The 19,051-nt window shown below is 51.5% G+C and overlaps 1 protein-coding gene across 1 annotated transcript in view; it reads right to left on the bottom strand.

Annotated features, from left to right (window-relative positions):
• Positions 1-19,051, bottom strand: part of ALK (ALK receptor tyrosine kinase) — a 673,225-nt gene that overhangs the window by 35,922 nt on the left and 618,252 nt on the right. The window contains exons 12-15 of the mRNA XM_026016017.2: positions 18,144-18,306; positions 7,964-8,114; positions 2,069-2,200; positions 1,190-1,334 (exon numbers count right to left, since the gene is read on the bottom strand). Of these exons, the coding sequence (XP_025871802.2) occupies positions 1,190-1,334; positions 2,069-2,200; positions 7,964-8,114; positions 18,144-18,306 (591 nt within the window). The remainder of the gene's footprint in view (positions 1-1,189; positions 1,335-2,068; positions 2,201-7,963; positions 8,115-18,143; positions 18,307-19,051) is intronic.

Here is a 19,051-nt window from a genome sequence, read left to right as displayed (position 1 = left end):
GCAGGGCTGTGGCACCTGGCTGGGGTTTCAAGCAGCTGGCCTTCCTTCTGCCAGCTGGAGGGCAGCATGTGGGCCTTTCAGGGCTGTTGGTGTCTCGTGGCAAAGGGAAGGCCCCTCAGCAACATTAGGCACCTACAGTGGGCCATGAGCGTGGTAAATAAATCAGGATGACCCAGCCCTCTCTCCCCTGTGCCCTGCACGGGTCCGGGCTGAGGGGTTTCTGACCCCCTACTCCGTCTTAACAGCTTCTAAGCAAATGTATGGGAAAGAAAACAATCCATATAAAGAGGAAAACAAAGCAACCACAATGATGTTTTTTTTAAAAATGAGTATGAAACAGTGCGGCTGCTTTGAGAAAACCACCCACCAACTCTCTGAGCTCGCTGACTCTTCTGTAGAATGGGAATAATCACTTGGAAAGCCCCACGGGGCAATTCTGAAAAGCAGATGTGGAGGGGCTCCGGGGGTTATTCCCTGCTGCCCCGGCAGGAGGGGTGCCAGGAAGAGCACTGGGTCACCCTCTCCAGGGCCGCACCCCTGTGTCTACTCTTCCTCCTCTTCCAGCCGTCTCTCACTTGAAAGGGAAATTTGAGCATTTGTTTGATTGACCTTGAATCTTAACCGCCTCCAAAGATCCTTGGTCAGATTGTGGAGAAAAAAAAATCCAAAAACGAATTGCATTTTCTCTTCAGACGTGGCTGCTTCGGAGGAGTCAGAATTCACACCCCTTCAGGGTTGGTCTCTGACTTCTGTGCTGCTGGCTCGCCCTCGCGAGCACGGATTGCCAAGCTGGGGAGATTCCTGGAAGAGCTTCCCCAGGGAGATGTGCCAGCTGGTAGGCCAGCGCCTGGAGGCACCGACCACAGGACCTTGACTCTGCCCACACTCCTTCCACCTGCTCGAGTCCAGCTGCTCTGGAGGAAGCCCAGGGCAGCTGGGCTGCCGGTCCCAATACGACCGCCTGGCCCCCTTGCTCAGTGACCTCTGCAGTTCAAACCCCATGTCAGCAAAGATGCCTCCAGGTCCCCAGGCTGCGGCCTGGCCTTCCTCCCTTGATGTGGGTACCGGTATCCAGAGCTCCCGGCTTCTCAGGTACCAGCACCCGAGACGCAGGCGTGTGGGGGCGCGGGCCGAGGGAGCTCAGGCCATCCCCGGGCCTGTCCTGGGGAGCGCGGCCTCGGCGCCTTACCTGCCGCTCCGGAGTTGCCGTTCAGCCCCAGAACCGAGGAGTTATTCTCCAGTCGCTCTGGGTGGAACGTGTCTGTCTTGGCGCCGTAGGCCCTGCCGCCCCCGCCGGCTGCAATGATCAGGGGCACTGGCACGCCGTCCTTCATCTGCCCGGGGAGATGGGGAGATGGGAGACTGAGAAGGTGAGCCGGACTCCCACTCTGGGGACCCTGAGCCACTTCGGTGCTTAAAGTGTCTGAGTATTTGCTGGGCTGTGGGGGACCTCCCGGTGGTCCGGAGGCTGCGACCATCCGCCCTCTCCTACCCCAGCTCCCGTGTCCATCGGGGCCCAGTCAGAGGAGCAAAAGCACCAGGAGATCGAAACATCCACCAGGAGGTGGGACGGATCTTACCTGAAGCTTCTGACACTAGCCTCAGAGGACTGGGTGCTGGTGCTTAGGAACGCGTCTCTCTGCTCCCTCTTACCTCCCCACTCTCCGGGGTCTCTGGCTCTGACCTCTACAGCTTCAAGGTTAAGCTCCCAGCATCCCTGTCACAGTGGGAGGACCCAGAAGGAAGCCTTTGCCTGCTTTTGCTCATGTCAGAAAAGCCCAGCTCAGCACAGGGGAGGCACCGTGGGACCCTCTGGAACTCTGAGGTAGCAACGGCAAGGCCTGTGTGGGGGACAACGGGCTGGTATGTCAGCAAGAGAAGAACCTGCCTTTTCTCTGACAGACAGGGACCCCTACATTCCCCTGGGCCTCACTTTGCTCATCTTTAGATGGGGCTAAGGACACCTGAGGCATTCCATTCTCACGGCTGTCATGAGGGTCCCACATGATGGATCCATGACTCACGGAAGCCACTGCCCATGGCGTGCTGGCACAGCTGGCACACTTACCTTAAATACGTAGGTGGCTCCACCTCCTCCTCCGCCCCCTCCTGCCCACTCATGCACACTTCTGTTCACGCGGATTTCTTCTTCTATCACGTTGTTCTCTCCAATGCAGACTTTCTGGATTAATCGGTTTGTCTGTAGAAACAAAAAGCACCTCAGGTTTGTAAGCTCAAGTTTCTCTCCTTCCCGGCACACAGACCTTCTATGCTTCATGATAGGCTCTGACCATCTCTCCAATAGCTTACAGTTGAGTTGAAGAGACAAAAATAAATACATATATATATGTATATATACACACACAAGCACACACACAGATAATATATATATATATATACATATACAACTGTCACTAGAGAGTATTAGAGAAGGACCATAGGATAGCTTAGATAGAAAATGCATGGGAAGTTGGGGGACACCGAGCAACTTTGTGCTGACTGGTGATCAAGGAGGACTGCCTGTAGGAGGTGGTGTTTAGTTGGGCTTTGAAGCATAGGGAGATTTAAAAAATAGAGAATGGGGGAGAGTTAGAGCATTCCAGGGGAAGAGAGTAGCATGAACCCAGAGAGAAGTAGATGAGAGGGGAATGTGGGGAAAAGCAGAAGGAGTCTCTTTGGTTTAGAAAAGTCCACTTTAGGACAGAGAGACAGTCCAGGAGGACCTGTTAGGATCCTCTGGACTCTGAAGAGGGGATGACAAAGGCCTTAGATGGTGAGATAAGGCTGGAGGGAGTGTAAATGTGAATGGGTAGGGGAATTCAACTGGACGGTCAGATAATGGCCAGAAGCCTTGAATACAATCAGACTTAAATCTCTAGGCAGTGGTGAGCCACTGAAGGTTTTTTGAGAAGTGGCTGTTTTGAAGGATCAATGGAAGAGAGCACAGCAGTGGGAGGCCAGGCTCAGCTTTATTCCCAGCCCATCTAGGGGAAAATCATTTCTCCATTTTAGACATCTCTTCTCTCCCATCTGGGTCTTCTCTCCCATACCTTGCCTCCAGAAATCCCCCGACGCAGCCCTAAATGGAGCTTTCTGTGTCCATCACAGAGAACAGGATGTGACCCCAAGAATCTGCAGACACCCCTGGGCGACTGAGGAGGAGGTGCTCACCCTCTCTGACTTCCAAGTGTGGAATGGGAAAACAGACACCACAGGCTGTACCTACTCAGGATGGTACAGAGAGGTGTGTAGGATAGCGTCTCATGTGTTAAGGACTGCATAAACAGCTGCTGTTGTTTTACTTAGATTCACTTCTGGGCGCACACATGGTCCTGGTGTGGGCCCAGGTATCTAGGAATCCCTGGGGGTGTGCAGGAAATCCCCATGATACAGGGGATCCCTGAAATAAAGAGGGCAGTCCTTCAGGAAGAGCAGGTCAGCTTGTCAGGCACAACAGCTAAGAACGCTCCAAACATCCACCCGACTTCAGAGGAAAATGGCTTTGCTTTCACTTATTAGAAAAAAGGCCGATAAAACATCACATTTCCATTGAATGCTGCTGTGTAACCAGCCAGTGGACATGGCAATTCATCTTGAGCCACTCCTTATGCTAAAGCACTCAGGGGTGCCGGCAATGAGCACTAGAGAAATTTCCAGATAAATAGCCAAGATGCAATTTGTTTTATGGCATTTTGGATTTAATGATGGAAATAATTTGATATTTTTTAGAGTGGATTTAGTGTGGGTGGAAGATTCTGAATTGCTATTGTAGAGAGCTGACATTTCTCTTGTGTGTGTGTGTGCAGTGCTGTCCAGGTTGGGGGGTGGTGCTGGGGAGGAGCAGTGGGAGGAAACCCTGCTAACTGCTGCCTGGGGTGGGCATGAGATGCTGGAGGCATGTCCGGAGGGCTGAGCCCAGGGGCAGGGAACCCAAATACGGTTTGCCCACTGGGCAGGGTCCAATCTGGCTTCTTGACTGGGTGTGCTGGAGATTTGCTGAGCCATGTTGGGTGAGGCACCTCACTTCCCTGGACCTGCCTCCTCCTGTGTAAATCGAGCAGCTGTCCAGTCTGAACCAGTGGTACCAAGAAGGTCTATCCCTTCAGACCCTGCTCTCTTCCTCCTCTCTGTCCAACAGCAGTGGGGTCTCCACCTTGGGGGATGCCCTCTTCCTGTGAACAGAATCTGCAGATGGCTGAAGATTGCAGGAGTGGGAAGAAGGAAGCGGTCGGGCTGGGGAATGGTCTTTCCTCTAAATAGAGCCCAGGCTCGCACCCATCCCCCGCTGCCCCTGGGCAGCTCCTCTAAATTGGGTGGGAGAGGTGAAGAAGGATGGATTCTCAGTCTGCCGACCCAGCAGCAGCATTTGGCAGACTTGATCATGTGTCCATGGTAAGACTTTCTTCACCTGACTTTCAAGAGGCCACATCCTCTGGAATCTCCTCTGACCTCCATGGCTCCTTCCCCTCAGCCTCCTCTGCTCTTCTTTTCCCTGACCTCTAGATGTTGGGGGTCCCTGGGGCTCAGCCCTTCATCTTCCTCTTAATCAGTACTGCTCCCTAGTCAATCTTATTCTGGCTCAATTTTATGCGGACGTCTCCCAAATTTCTATCTCCACTCTAGACCTCGTTCCTCAAGTCCAGTGGCTCATCTCTGTTGGTTACCAGAAATCTCCACCTGGCTGTCCTCCAGATCTCTCCTGAGCTTGCCCCCACACCTGCTCCATCCACAGCATTCCCAGCTCAGGTGATGGCAGCTCCTTCGTTGCAATGGCTCAGGTGCAATTCTTGGAGTCATCCTTGATCCTTTCTTTGTCTCAGTTCTTCATCTAGATGGGCAGGAGATTTTGCTTTTTTCTTTTGCTTTCCAAATATGCCCAGAATTCAGCCGCTGTTGCCATCTTCGTCCCAGCCACCATCATCTCTCTCCTGGACTAATGCAGCAACCACTGAATTCATTGTGCTGCCTCTTCCCTTGGTCCTAAGCGAGCTATTCGCTGTACTGAGGCCAGAGTGAGTCTTACAGTATGTAAATCACAGCAGCTCCTTCTCCCACCTTATTCCCACTTTTAGGGCCAAAACTGTCCTATGGCTTCAAAACGTCTTTATGGTAGCCTGATCACCTCATCTCTCACCTATTCTTCCTCTTGCTCCACCCCCCTCCCCGGTGTTCAAGAATAAACCAGGAACTCTCCCAGCTCAATGCCTTGGCTATTGCTTGGCTAGCAGCCCCAGATATTTTCCTGGTTCGATCCCTTTCAGGACTCTGCTCAGCTGTCATTTGTTCAATAGGCTTCCCTAGATCACCCTATTTACAATTGCAACCTGCCCTACTACACACCTGACTCTTGTTACCCTACTTCTGTTCACTAGAACACTTGCACTTCTGGGCATTCTGATGGACTGATATTTACTAGTCATTGTTCATCCCTCCTCCCCCAGTGGGAACGTTAGCTTCTTCAGAGCAGAGATCTTTCTTTCGTTCATAGATTTATTTCAAGATGCTAGAACAGTGACTGGCGCATAGAAGGCACTTGATAGATATTTGCTGAATACATTCGAATGACTTGGAGGCTGTCTGGGTGTGGGCTGACCGCTCACAATTTTTACCTTGTGAGTGATGGTTGTTGTGAAATTTAACATTTAGACCAGTGGTTTTGCTCACCTGGAGATATCTGGCAATGTCTGGACACATTTTTGATTGTTAATACTTGGGATGCTATTGGCATTGGGTAGACAGAGGCCAGCGGTGCTGCTAGAGAGGCTGCAGTACCCATGACAGTCACTCACAACAAAGACTCACCCATTCCAAAATGTCAATAGTGTGGATGTTAAGAAACCCATACCATCAGATCTGGGGGTCATGCCAACAGATGAGGCTTAAGAGGAATTGGAGAAGCTACAAGAGCTGAAGGGGTTTCCAGCAGCTGGAGCCCATCCCAGGCGCAGGTGTGGCCAGGCACATAGACAGAGTGACTCCATGCAGATGTGCCGTTGAACCAGGAAAGCTGCCAAGTCCTGCAGTTTAATTCTTAGAGAGCACTCGATTCTTTAGAGGATCCTCTCTAGGCATCATTCTTCTGCCTACCGAGGACTGGAGGTTGAGGTAGTGCCCCAAAAGGTCTTTCTTTCTCTCTTTCTCCCAGTGACTCCTGAAGGTCAATGTGTGGATCTCGGGGAAGACCCATGCCCAAGTGCCCCCCCTTCCCCTGCTATGCCCGGCCCCACCAGCAGAGGGGGCTGCCCTCCGTCCCTGGCTGAGAATGGGCTTCAGAACTCTCCCTGTGCATTCATGAAGTTTGAGAGCAAGTAGGTTGATTAATAAGATGATAAAGTGCAGCAGCCCTGAGGAACAAGTAGATTACAATTGAATTAAAAAAAAAAAGGACTTGGTCCTGTGAAAAGACATAACTGATTACAATCCAATCAAGTAAAAGTCCCTTGCAGAAGTCAATGCAATCGTTCTGCTTAGATGAAAGAATTACATTAGCACTCAATACATTCCTGTGGAAATTACAGCAGCCTGTAACTTAATGACTTAATATATTATATCAGGTTCGAAAGTCCTGATTATAGTTGCTAAATAAAAGTTGGATTCCAGACGTTTCTCATGTGTAAGTGCTAAGCTTACTACTTTTGCTTTGTTTTAACCCTGTGAGATGGTGATGGGGGGGGGTGTGTGCCTTCCTTTTTGCCTTGCTCTCAGACTGGTGCCCAGCTTTCAGGAGTCCTAAGTTTATTTTGTGGAATTATACTGCTTTCTGTGCAGTCCTTGGTCCTACATCTGTCCCCCAAGGCTACTCATGAATAAGTTCTTGGAGAAGGGGCCCTCGGTCCTGGGCACTAGAACCCAGCTCCCCACCCTGGCCCCATCCTAGGTGGAAATTGTGATTCAGGTGTGGGTGGGGCCTCGCCTCACCATGCTGAGTTCCTACCAGGACAGCTCGGACAGCTTACACCGCCAGGATCCTGTCTCCTCCAACACAGACAAGAGGCAAACAACTGGGATGCCCAGTGCTTGCACTGTTATTCTTCATTAGTGGCTCATTCTCCTGGCTATTTTATTTTATTTTTAAAAAGATTTTATTTATTTACTTGAGAGATGGAGGGAGAGAGCGCACAAGGAGAGGGAGAGGGAGAGGGAGAAGCAGACTCCTTGATGAGCAGCACCCCCCCCCCCAGTGTGGGGCTCTATTCCAGGACCCCAGGACCATGACTTGAGCTGAAGGCAGTTGCTTAACTAACTGAGCCACCCAGGTGCCCCTCTCCTGGCCATTTTTGACCACTACTGGCTTTCTTCAGTCCTGTTGTTGGAGCGTGCTCTATTTCACAGGTGGATACCCCAATGGGGCCAGAAACCAGAATGGCAGGTTGTCTCTGGGACTGCAGAGGGTGGCAGTCTGGCTTGTCAGATGATGGGCTCTAAGGGGGGAAGGGGTGAAGGGCATAGGCCCCGAGGCCCAAGCCCGTGCGTGGCACAGCACAAGCAGAAGCTAGAGTCCTTACTCCGTGCTGCCTTGTGAGTGGCTTTGGAAAACTCCCTTCCTTTCTGTACTCTCAATGTTCTCATCTGTAGAATTTCTCATCTGTAAAATAATAACAGGGCTAAAGGTGATGGTGCCCTAGCAAAGAAGTTTAGGAAAACGGGTTCAGCTCGTAGTCCGCTGAGAAGAACAACCATTTGCCCATTCAAGTAGGATCCAGTACTTTAGTTTTAAGGGTCATTCTTGAAACCCATGCCTCGGCCTTGGTCCCTGTGGGGCTGTGAAATCCCAACAGCCATACCATCTTCTTTCTCATACACCCCAATGGGCCTAGAAGGGCATTTGCAGTCAGAAGGACGGGGTGAGTCCTGCCATCTGTGACTAGGAGCTCCCAGGAGAGTGTCCGGGCGTTGATGCCCTTGGGGGGGCTGTGTGGGTCGTGGGTGGTGTGGAGGGGAGGTCCCCACTCCTGGCACTTACGCTGGGGCAGGCGTCTTCCCCCTGCTGCCCAACCAAGATGTACAGTGTGTCGCCTTTCTCAAGGTTGAAGATGCCCAGGACAGACACGCCGTGGGACCGCATCATGGTGTTCTTCCCGCCTTTCCCACCAGCAGCTCCGTAGCCTGAGATGCTGCAACACAACAGAGCACATGAAGACTGACTCCCCTCCAGCCTGCCCTGCAGCTATCCCTGGGGCTCAGTGTACGACCATCGTGGTCCTGAGGGTTCTCCCCCGCATCAGCCCCTGAGGTGGGCAAGCAGGCTTCCTCTTCCCACAGTCAGGAGAGGACAGTCTAGTTTATAGAGGGATAAGCAATTGCCTCATTCCCAGGGCTAGGGAGGTAAAGAACTAGGACAGGATGCAAGAGAGAAAGAGAGGGGGGAGGAGGAGAGAGGGAAGACAGGGAGAGTCTGTTTAACGTGGAAGGTGTGGGGGTGATGATTTCCTGAACCCCCGGGATTTCCCATTATGGTTTCTCTCCCTATCCAAGATCAAAGGACTCATGTGACCTTAGACAAATGACTTAACTTTCCTGTTCCACATCTGTAAAATGGGGACAATAAGAGAATCTACATTCTAGCATGTGTGTATATGACATTAAAGGGATTAAGACATGTAGCCATAGAATTGAGGCGGACACATAATAAGTTATCCCATAGTATTAGAAACAACAATAATATATATTATTGCAACTTATGTATTATTATGATTAGTGGTGGAAGTAGCAGTAACTGATTTGATAAACTTTTCAAGTTTCCTCTCTGGGTCTAGACACAAGGAAGTCCCCTGTGGAATGGCTGAGGTGAGCAGTGTTTCTGAGCACAGACTGTTTATTCCCATCCCACTAGCAACTCTTTCTAGAGCCATGTGTGTACAGAAAACAACCAGTCACGATGAACAAAAACAGAGTGGGGAGGCACAGGATTATTTTTATGTCCCTTAGATTGTTCAGATAGAGTCAGACAAGGATGGAAGGAGAAGAACTCAATTGAAGACGGCTACACACCAGTTACAAATGCCTCCTCAGAGACCATCTGCCAGGGAAAGGGACTCGAGAGGTTTTCGTGTCCCCATGTATTCAGATCCAAGGTCCTTTATGAAGAGCATTCAGGAAGAGATGCAAGGCAGTTTTGTACATGTGCACACGTGGTGGCTTCTCCACCTGTAATTCTGGGAAATGTCCCATGTTCCAAGTGTGCGAGGGGCCTCCTGAGGGGCTCTCCTAAGGCAGAGCTTAGCCCCTCTGTGCAGAGAGAAGCTTGGAGGGCTGGCTGACTGCTAATGTGGCAGGTGAAGAACTGAGGTCTCCGTGGAATGCCACAGAGAGTCTGATGTCTGTCACCCTCTTGGTCGCCAGACTCTGATGGGAGCTCAGTGAAAGCTGACATGGCTTAAGCCTGGGTGCCTAAGGGGAGACTGGAGATGGGCTTTAGCCCCTCGTGGCACTTACAAAGAAACTGGAGAGGCAGTTATAGTTATGAAAAGAGAGGTCTCACCACAAGGGTGGCTATATTAGGGAGGCAAAAAGGCTCTGAGGTTCTAGGACCAGAGTGGACCATTTGCTAGCTGGGTGTCCTCCTGGAATCCCAGCCCCTTCTGCAGTCAAAGAAGGACCACATCTTCTCTGAACTCAGGGTAGTGGAGAGGTTCAAGATCAAAAAGAGATCATGAGCGCAAGCCCCAAGACAGCGACATATCTCTGCACAAAGTCAGGGCAGTCACGTGTTCGGGGCTTGGGAAGGGGACGGGACTGTGACAGGCATCGGAGCAGCAGCATGCCACTGCTTGACATTGGGGGTGGAGGTTTGAAGTAGTCCTCATGGCAGAGAAGATAAACGAGTAGGACTCTCACCCACGCAGAAAGAGGTGGAAGGTGTGAGCAGAAGTGAAGAGGCAGGAATGTGTGGCTACAGCAGGTGGCTGGGCAGGGAAGTGAGAGGATGCAGGCCTGCAGAGCGGGGGACGGGCTAGTTCCTGAGCGTCCTACAAGGCAGGCATGAGGCATATGACATCCCCCCAATAGCCAGAGATAGTAGCTGTTAGTAATTCACCTGACAGCTGAGGACACTGAGGCTCAGAGAGACTAAGTAACTCATCTGAGGCCACACAGCCAGTCGGTGGAAGACCCTGGTCCAAACCCCCATCCCCTCAAAGAGGCCATTTTCTCCCTGACATGCTGCTGCCAGGCTTATCTGGATGCACGGCGAGGGTGGTCTGAGACGCTGCTGGCTCATCCTTGCTCCTGACGCAGAAATGGAGAAGGTGGCAAGGACTATTAAAAGGCTGAGGGAAAAGGAAGGCTTATTGGTGACAGGAAAGCAGCAGAATTATTTTGCTCAGAGGAGGGAAGCCTGGGGCAGGGGTGAGGGGTGGTGGGGTGCCAGGGATGGTCTGTGCAGACTCTAGAGATAGCGTGTGGTCGTACCCCCTACTCCTCCCCTCGCCTTGGTCCTGCTCACTGTTTCTGGGGCTTCATCAGGTTGCATTGAGAAAGGATTTGAGAAAATCCTTTCAACCTGAAGATGTGGTTTGGTTGGAAAACTGCTGCCTGAGACAGAGACCTCGTCCTGCCCATTTGTGCTACGGCTGAGAGGTAAGCCGTACCCTGCTCAGCCCTTCTGGCATCATTTGCATATCTATTTGCATCAATCTGCATACATTATGAATCATTCTGAACTCTTGCACATGATTAAATTTAGCCAAATTATATTTTAGAAGTTGTTTGTCCCTGACTCCTTTTTCCTCCTGAGCCCTTCTTTCGTTTTTCTCCTGCTACTTCCGTACCCCAATACGGACCCCAGCCCCCAGCCCCAGCTAGGTCCAGTCCTAGGAAGTCCTAGGAGGTGAGCACTGAATCATATACTGGGTGCTTTGTTGACTGTGTGCTTGGGGCAAGCTGGTAACCTCTCGGAGCCTCAGCTTCCCTTCCAAGGGTAAAAATGAGGGCAAGGACCCCTGCCCTCATGAGAGGAGAAGTAATGGATTGGAAAAGACTGCACGCTGGTGCCAAGTGCAAGGTAGGAGTCTGGGCTGGGGCAGCTCTACAGAGTGGCTAGCGGAGCGTGGCCACCAGCTGTCCACAGTTTTACCTTCCTGTGTTGGCCTTGGCACCACATTTCCAGCCTGGACTGGGGACTGACTTAAAGCCAGAGGAGCAGGAAACCGCCTGCCAGGATTAATTGCAGGAGAAGCAGCGCCTCCCCCGTCAGCCCTCTGAGGCCTGAAATCCCACCATAGAGCTGCACTCCTTTGGAAGCTTCTAGTCGCTACTTAAAATGCTGATCTCCTCTGGAGTGAGCTCTGCCGCAGTGAGAAAAGCATGGGCATGAGTGGAGACAGACTCCGGATCCAATTCCAAGCTGTTACCCAAGGCCAGGAGTGGGTGAGGCACCTCCCTCCCAGGCGCTGACCCCATACCCGACCCTGAGAGCCAGAAACTTCTTAAATTTTGTGCCTGAGGCACTTTGCTTATCTCTCCTGGTCCTGGCCCTGCCAGCATTACTCATTAGCTGTGTGACCTTTGGGTGAATTATTTACCCTCTCTGAGTTCCAATTAGTTTCCTTGTCCGCAAAAGGAAGATGATACTATCTACCTTGAAAAATTGTTGTGATGATTAAATGAGATAATACCTACAAGGGACCTAATTCAGCCCTTGGAGGGTAGTCAGTGAGCAATACAGCGGCTGCTGTTCTGATGCACCCCTGTAGGTGAGCCTGTCTGCTCCTCTTCTGGGGTGACTTCTAGGAGGGGGAAGCGAGTGAGTGAATGAGGCCTGGATTTCTAAGAACAGGGCAATCGTTGGAGTGGGGTGTGGCCAGAGGAGCCTGAGGCCAAGGACCCACCTCTGTAGGGAACCGGCAGGGGCACAGGCGCCTTGGCACTTCTGAGGACCCCCTGAGTCCTACGAATCATGCTACACCAACTCAAGCCAGAATAATAACCTCAGCCCGACTCTCCGAAGTGTCTCCCCCATCCCTTGTAAACAATTTATTTTTGATGGTTGACAAACGACAACAAATTAATATACCTGCCACTCAAGTGGGGAAAATGACTTACAGTGCTTCCAATTTACTGGAAATTACAAGATACTGTTCTTGACGAGCTGATGCTGTAATTTTTTTTTTGTTTTGTTTTGTTTTTCCTCATCTCAATTCATGCCCCCTGGTCAGAATGGATGTTTATTGGGTTTGCGTTTTGTATTATTGACTGTGAGCCATTGTTACCTGATGTAATTGAGTTGTGAATCTTTTTAAAATAAAGAATTAGCAGCAAATCAAAGTGGCTGCCTGCTGGATTCTGAAATGCAAGGGGGCTAGTGTGCGGCACAGTGTCAGCGCCATTGCAGGGACATTGGAGGAGGACCAACGGGAGTGAGCCAACCCCACTTGGAGATATGTGAAGCACCCCCATTCCTCTCCTGTACCCAACTCTGGGCTCTGCCTCTACTTCCCAGTGGGATCTTGGATGAGCCCCTTCTCTCCTTTGAGTCTGGGTTTTCTCCTCTACAAAATCAGGGTGGTAAGACCTGCTGTGGCCATCCTAGCCCTCGGGGTTATTGTGGGAGGGTGTAAGCATTTGGTCAGTGGGAAATTTCTGTTTAGATGCATAGTTGCATTAGCTAGAGGGGTCATTGGAGCCATCAGGAGACACTGTTGGGGGTGGGCGGTAAAGGGCCAGTGGTGGAGGCGCGTGCTTCTTGCAGCCCCAGCTCTGTTCTGGATCGCTCTAGTGAGCAAGGCTCATGGCTCGCTTCTTCCCCCAACCTTCCTGACCAGCGCAGCCCTAAGTGCCTGGAAATATCAGAGCTGGAAAGGATCTCAGTAATCTCTCTCTACAACCCCTCCCTCTACAGGCAGGGCCACTGGAGAGAAGGGGAAGCATGGTTTCAAGGTCACGTGGCGTCAGTGGCAGTATTTGGACCCAAGGACCATGCTGCCCGCAGCCCATCAATCTTTGGGCAATCTCCCTGCCTCTGACTTTCCCTGCTCTGTGCTCCTCATGGTGATGGCTCTCTGCACAATTACTCTGGCAAGTGATCATGCCTGTGACTCTCTTCTGCAGTTGTCTAGAACTGTATTGGCATTGTGGACTGTTTAACTTTTTTGCCCCACAGTCTTTGCAAAGATGGTGAAGCCCCGGAGTCTCCATGCTCTCTGCCAGTCCTGCGGTGCCTGGTCAGTGACCGGCACACAGTAGGAGCTCCACGGCTGTTTGTGGATTGGGTTGAATGACGGTGCCATCCGGCTGCACACACTGGCCCCTGGAGCCAGGTGAGGAAATGAGTGTCAGTGATGGAGACCATCAGGAACAGCTGTGGCCCAGGTCAGCCGGCAGGATTTGGTGGCTCCAGCTGGGACCCAGGACCTCTTGTACACTATGTCTGAGGAACAAGTGAACCGTGAGAGAACTGCCATCAGGAGCTGTGGGCCGTGCTTGACAAATGTTTTTATAAATGATGGGTGTGTGTGTGTGTGTGTGTGTGGCGGTGGACAGGATGGAGGGCTAGGAGGGATGCTGAGCCCTAGGGAGGCGGGACGGCAGGCAGCAGGGAGAAATGGAGGGATGGACAGAAGAAGGCAGGGAAGGTGAGAGGTGGTCACTGAATCTACCAAGTGGGCACCATGTGGGGTGTGTCTCAGAGTCGCACAAAGTCCCCAGCAGTCTATCTCCACCCGGTGGTGAGGTGGAGACTTCCACCTGCCCCAGCATCCCTGCCCTTCCTGTGTCCCACTTTGGCCACCACTGCCACGGGCACACTCTAGACATTGCCACTTGGAGCTGTGACCCAGAAATCTCCCTTCGGCAGGTGCTGCTCTGGCTATTGCCCTAATCCTTGTCTGACCTTCTCCTCCAAGCTCCTTGAGATGGTAACTGTCGGTCCTGTCCTGTTTCCTCAGCTCCCAGGCACGGCTGTCATCAGGGCTCTATGTACACCCACCCCCTCCGCCGAGTCCTGCATTCAGGCTGAGGCCACCTCTCAAGTGCTTCCGGGCCCCGTTGGGCCCCTCTGTGTGCGGCTCCCCGCCCTGGCTTAGCTCTTTAGGATTCTGCCCCCAGCCACCTTCCTGGGCTCTCTGGGCTCCAGGCTCGCTTCTCTCCAAGCTGGCACCAGGGGGAGCCAATGGCATTTGGGATGAGAGGCTCCAGCCCCAGGGGCTGCTTCCTCCTCTTCTTTGTGGGCAACTCTATCACCTTCAAGACTCTTGAGCTCAAGCTCCATCTCCCTGGGGAAACCATTCGAGAACTCAGGCCCTTCCCCCGTCAGCAGTGCCTGATGTAAACCTCCACTGTAGTTGTTTCTACATCCCCCCGAAATGCTTTGTTTCTATGTCTAAGACCCATCCCGCCCCAAACACACCTCTGTCCTTGGTTGGGGCTCCTCTTAGGCAGAGAGTGGATCTTGTGCGCCTTTACATACTTAGCGTCAGGCACAGTGTCCTACGACGTGCTGCATGTGGTCCACTGAGGTCTGGTAAGCAAGAGGGGCTCGGGTCTGGACACCGGGACATGTGTCCTTGCAGGGAGGGAGAGCATCACTGTTTTGACAAAGGACGTGGCAACTCCAGGGCCAGGGGAAGCCCAATGCAGGAAAGCAGGGAGCTGGGGGCAGATGGGGTTTAGGTGTTGTCCCTGAGCCCCCTGCCCCCTCAAGCCTGCTGTTTCTAGCTCCCCAGCTTCTTTTTCCTCTCCCTTTTTCTGGGTTTCTTCCTTCATGGTGGTAGGCAAAGGAGTGGAGGGTGGGAGATGGACCCAGGATATCTGACCGGAGAAGAGCACACTTTTCCCTGTGTGCAGTCCTGAGAAAGGCCCCAGACAATGATGGCCCCAGCCTGGCATACAGTAGACATATGGGAAGTGTCACCTCTCTTTCCTTCGACTCTTTGATCAGTAGTAAAGAAGTCACCTGGAACAGTAATAATGCCAGGCCTCAGGTAGCAGCCAGACAGCGCTAGCTGAGCACTCACACTCTTCCAGGAACAGGGTGAGGTCATAAGAAATGCTCCCACCCTTTCTTACCTTTTTCTCACCTCTTGAGAAAATATGATGTGTCCTCTGTTTTTCTCACTAGATCAACTGCACTTAACTAAACAAGAATTAGTCAATATGGAGAAAAGGAGAAAAGGTCTTCCAGAAAGAGGGCTTGCAACATGGATATTTTGACTTGGGGACCTTTTGATGTGGTCTAAAAAAGCAAATCATAAAGCAGTTCTGCTTCTTTGATACTAAGTTATATGATCAATGTGCATTGCTGTCCAAGCACTGAGCCTCATCCAGGGTCAACATCAGAAATAGCCGTTATAGCCTTTAATGGGTCAAAAACAAACAAACAAACAAACAAACAAACAAACAAACAAAAAAACAACAACAAAAAAAACCCAAAAAACAACCAACCTTAGGTTTCAAAAACAACAGCAAAAACCCAATGTTTTTCAGTTTTGACTCTTCCCTTTTTGATACGGTGCTAACTCAGGCTAGTTTTAAAAGCTCTGTGGATCAAAATATCACCTTTGTCAACATTGGACACTTTGAAGCGTCCTGCCTCAACAGCAAGATGACCCTTGTCCATGTTTCTAATGAGTATTCACCAGGCAATGCTGGGGGCTGCGAACTCAGTCTCAATATTCCAGAGAGAAATAGAAATAGTTTACCGATTTGGGTCGGGGTTCTAGCAGTGAGGTGTGGCAATATGTGGCAATTCATGCAGATCAGAAACCTGGCTAGGCTTAGATGTGGCTGTGGTTAATAAAAAAAAAAGGGGAAATGAATTAATCATCATTTAATAAGTACAATTTGTCTGCCAGGTGAAATCTTTCGAAACATGAAGCCCCTCTGAAGAAGTCAGAAAAAGGTCCTTGGAAACAGAGAAGTCAGGAAGCACACTCTGTGGGATCAGTCTGTGCCTGGCGATGCTTTCTGGCCACTGCCTGACGCTCTCACTGCTCTGGCTGGTTTCCTGGCCGGAGGGCCAGGGAACGCCTCGCGGGTGCAGGCGCTGTGTGAGGCCCTTGCATGCAGCCTTCGCAACCAGCTGGGCAGATGCCAGCAAGCCCCGACCCCTGCCTTTTACAGATCGAGAAACAGAGTCTCCAGGGATTAAATGACCTGCCTGAGTTGGAAGTGGGTCTGATTCATACTATCTCAGGGGGAGTGCAGCCCAAGAGTAACCCCCTACGTGGCACCTCCTATTTGTGGATCTTTGTGGGAGGGGCAGTAAGGGACTTTCAGCCAGTCTGGCTTGGGACTTGCTCTGAATGGGGATGGGACAGTGGGTTTTGTTGGGGGCTTCTCTGCTTTCTTCTCCACGTATACAAGGGGATCTGCACAGAGAGGTGGGCCGGCCAGTATCCATCCCTTCAGGTGGTGCGTTCCCTCCCAGGCTTTCATTTCCAGACGCTTCCAACAGGTGGGTGGTGCATGATTGCTATGTCTACTTCCCTCCTTCCCTCTCTTGTTCCTCTTGTCCCCTGCCTGCCCCTCAGAGTCCAGGTGTGGGTTTCAGTGGAAATAATACACAGGCTTTGAGCCAGAGGACTCTGGGTCTAAATTCCAGCCTGTCACTGCTTGTGTGGCCTTCGATCTGTTGCTAAGCTGCTAACTCTAGTTTCCCCTATGGAAACGAGGGAATATCAAGAATCATAGCAATGACATCTGCCTCACTGTTACAGGGGGAGAAATACTGAGGGTGAGTCCCCAGCAAACATTCATCTCCATCTATCTCTGACCTAGGGAACCTCAGCCAGGCAGGAAGGGGAGACCTGGCCTGCTCAGGGTGGCAGGTCCAGGGGTGGCTGGGTCTCTTCCACCATTACTGGGGATGTGCGGGACCTAGAGCAGCTAATCAGATTGCAGCCAAACCTTGTTATTGCATTCCTGCCCAGGATGTCATTTAATAAGCACTTAGGGCTCTCCCCGAAATGCATTTGCACTGAGGTCCCAGGAGTGGGACTGCCCAGAAACCAGGGCAACCTGAGAAGTTCCTTTCCTTTCTGGGGGGCTGATGATGTGCTGGGAGCTGGGGGCTGGGGGCTGAGGAAAGGGAAAGAGAGCTCACCTCCCACTGCGTTCAGCATCGGGGGGGCAGGGGGCACTTGCACCAACACTTTCATGATGGTGCTGCTTCCTGTGTAAGCCTACCGTTTTCCATGTGCCTCAGAAATCTGGGGTTGAAGGTGCTTTCTGGACTGCTCGTCTGTGGGGAGGCTCCTGACTCCCTGAGTCTCAGCTTCGTGTGTGTAATGAAGACTGCAGTACCGGCCTTGCCCACAGAGCTGTGTGAGGACTAGATGCAAGGGTTCCACCTAAGTCCGTCATTCTCTGGGGGCTGCATCAGCATCCCCTGGGAATCCACTAGAAATTCATATTCTCAGTTAAGGAATGCATGAATACAACTAGCATGCATGAACACCCCTTCCCAACCTGGATCCAAGAAATGCCAGTATTTCATCATATTTGCTTCATTCAGATAAAAATGTTTAGCATAAAAATTTTCTTAACATTCCTATTCTTGGACCCCTCTCCAGAGGTGCAAAATCAGACACTCTGCATTAACCCGTCATCCCTGTCATTTTGATGATTGAGAACCACCCATCTGAGCCTTGGTGTCAGCTTCACTTATCAGCTAAGTGGCCCATTGGAGTCAGGCCTCCCTCCAGCCTGGCCTTGCTCTGTGGAATATCGCGCAGGTAGGGTTGGGTGTGGGACAGGAGTTTGAGAACAGCTATTTTACCTGTGAACAGTGAAGATCCAGGAAAGGAGGCTCAAGGACAAGAGCGTCATCTTTCCTGTACATTGTATGTTTGTTTCCCAAACATTTTACATGCACTGATTTATGTGAACAGCATCAAGTAATATTCAAAGAATCCACTGAAATTATAATTATTAGTGCTGAAGAATGTTCTGAAGCCAGCTCACACAAGTACATCATCTCCACAAATAGTCTGCGAGCTCCTTGAGGACAGAGAACACCTCTTTGCTGCCATATCCCATTAGCCCAAATCTCCCCATTTCCAGCCCTTATGCCCCACTATGGGCCAGTGTAAATGGCCTCTGAGCCTTGGTGTTCCCCAGGCACACTGAGGGCATGCACCCGCAGGCAATACCCCATCATTTCCAGAAGGGTGCATCTGCCCCTTGGCCTCCCCTTCTCCCATACGCACCTGTAGGTGTCGGTGGCTGGCACCTTCCAGGTCTGGATGCCCTTCAGGGGGCCCTCGCTCCCCACCACCACGCTCAGGTTGGAATTCCGGTAGGCGTTGTTACACTGGGCCTGTGTGGGGCCATGGGGCCCACTGGCCCCACACGTGGTGAACAGCCAGTGAACTGTGGCACAAGAGGAAAGGCAATCACTCACTTGGCCTGGCCCTCCCTCCTCCATAGGCTCCCCTGGGCTGCCTCTGATCTGTCCCCTCCATGGCCCCAGACCCATGTTTCAGGATGGCACCCAGGCCAGGGCAAGAAACACTGATTAGCCATTCAAATTGGAAACTTCTGTCGAGGATCTACTATGTGCCAGGCCCTGGGTCAGATATGAGGGGAGAGACACAGATGAGCTGACTGATCCAGCCTTAGGAAGCTTACAGCCTACTAAAGGAGTCCAGAAGGGATGCAACTATCTATAGCACAGGACTATAAGGAGAAAAAAAGACAAAAGCAAAAAGCCTCCCAGGGTTTGGCTAACACTGCACTTTGAGAGTTATCAGGAGGGAGAAAGACCCCCATCAGGTAAGACAGGCATGGTCAGTGGCTGGGCCCTCTGTTTGTTTATCACTGAGTCTGGCACAGTGCTGGGCAAACAACAGGTGCTCAATCTATGTTACTGTGACTGTATTTAACCTGCTCCCAAAGGTTGGACATACACATATAAGATCCTCTTAGCTTGGAGAAGCTCAAAAGAGTAAACTAGACATATATGTCAGCTCCTTGACCCCCACCCTCATTGGCCCAGAGACCCAGCACGGTGGTAGGAGCAGGAAACCTTGCACTCTTGGCTAGAGGCTCTGGGAAAGTACAAAAAAATAGGGAAACAGGTCACATTTGTCTCTGGTGCATGCTTTCCTTTCCCAAG

The sequence above is a fragment of the Vulpes vulpes genome, chromosome 8 (genome assembly GCF_048418805.1).
Source record: "Vulpes vulpes isolate BD-2025 chromosome 8, VulVul3, whole genome shotgun sequence".
Classification (NCBI taxonomy): domain Eukaryota; kingdom Metazoa; phylum Chordata; class Mammalia; order Carnivora; family Canidae; genus Vulpes; species Vulpes vulpes.
This window is presented reverse-complemented; position numbering and strand designations above follow the sequence as displayed.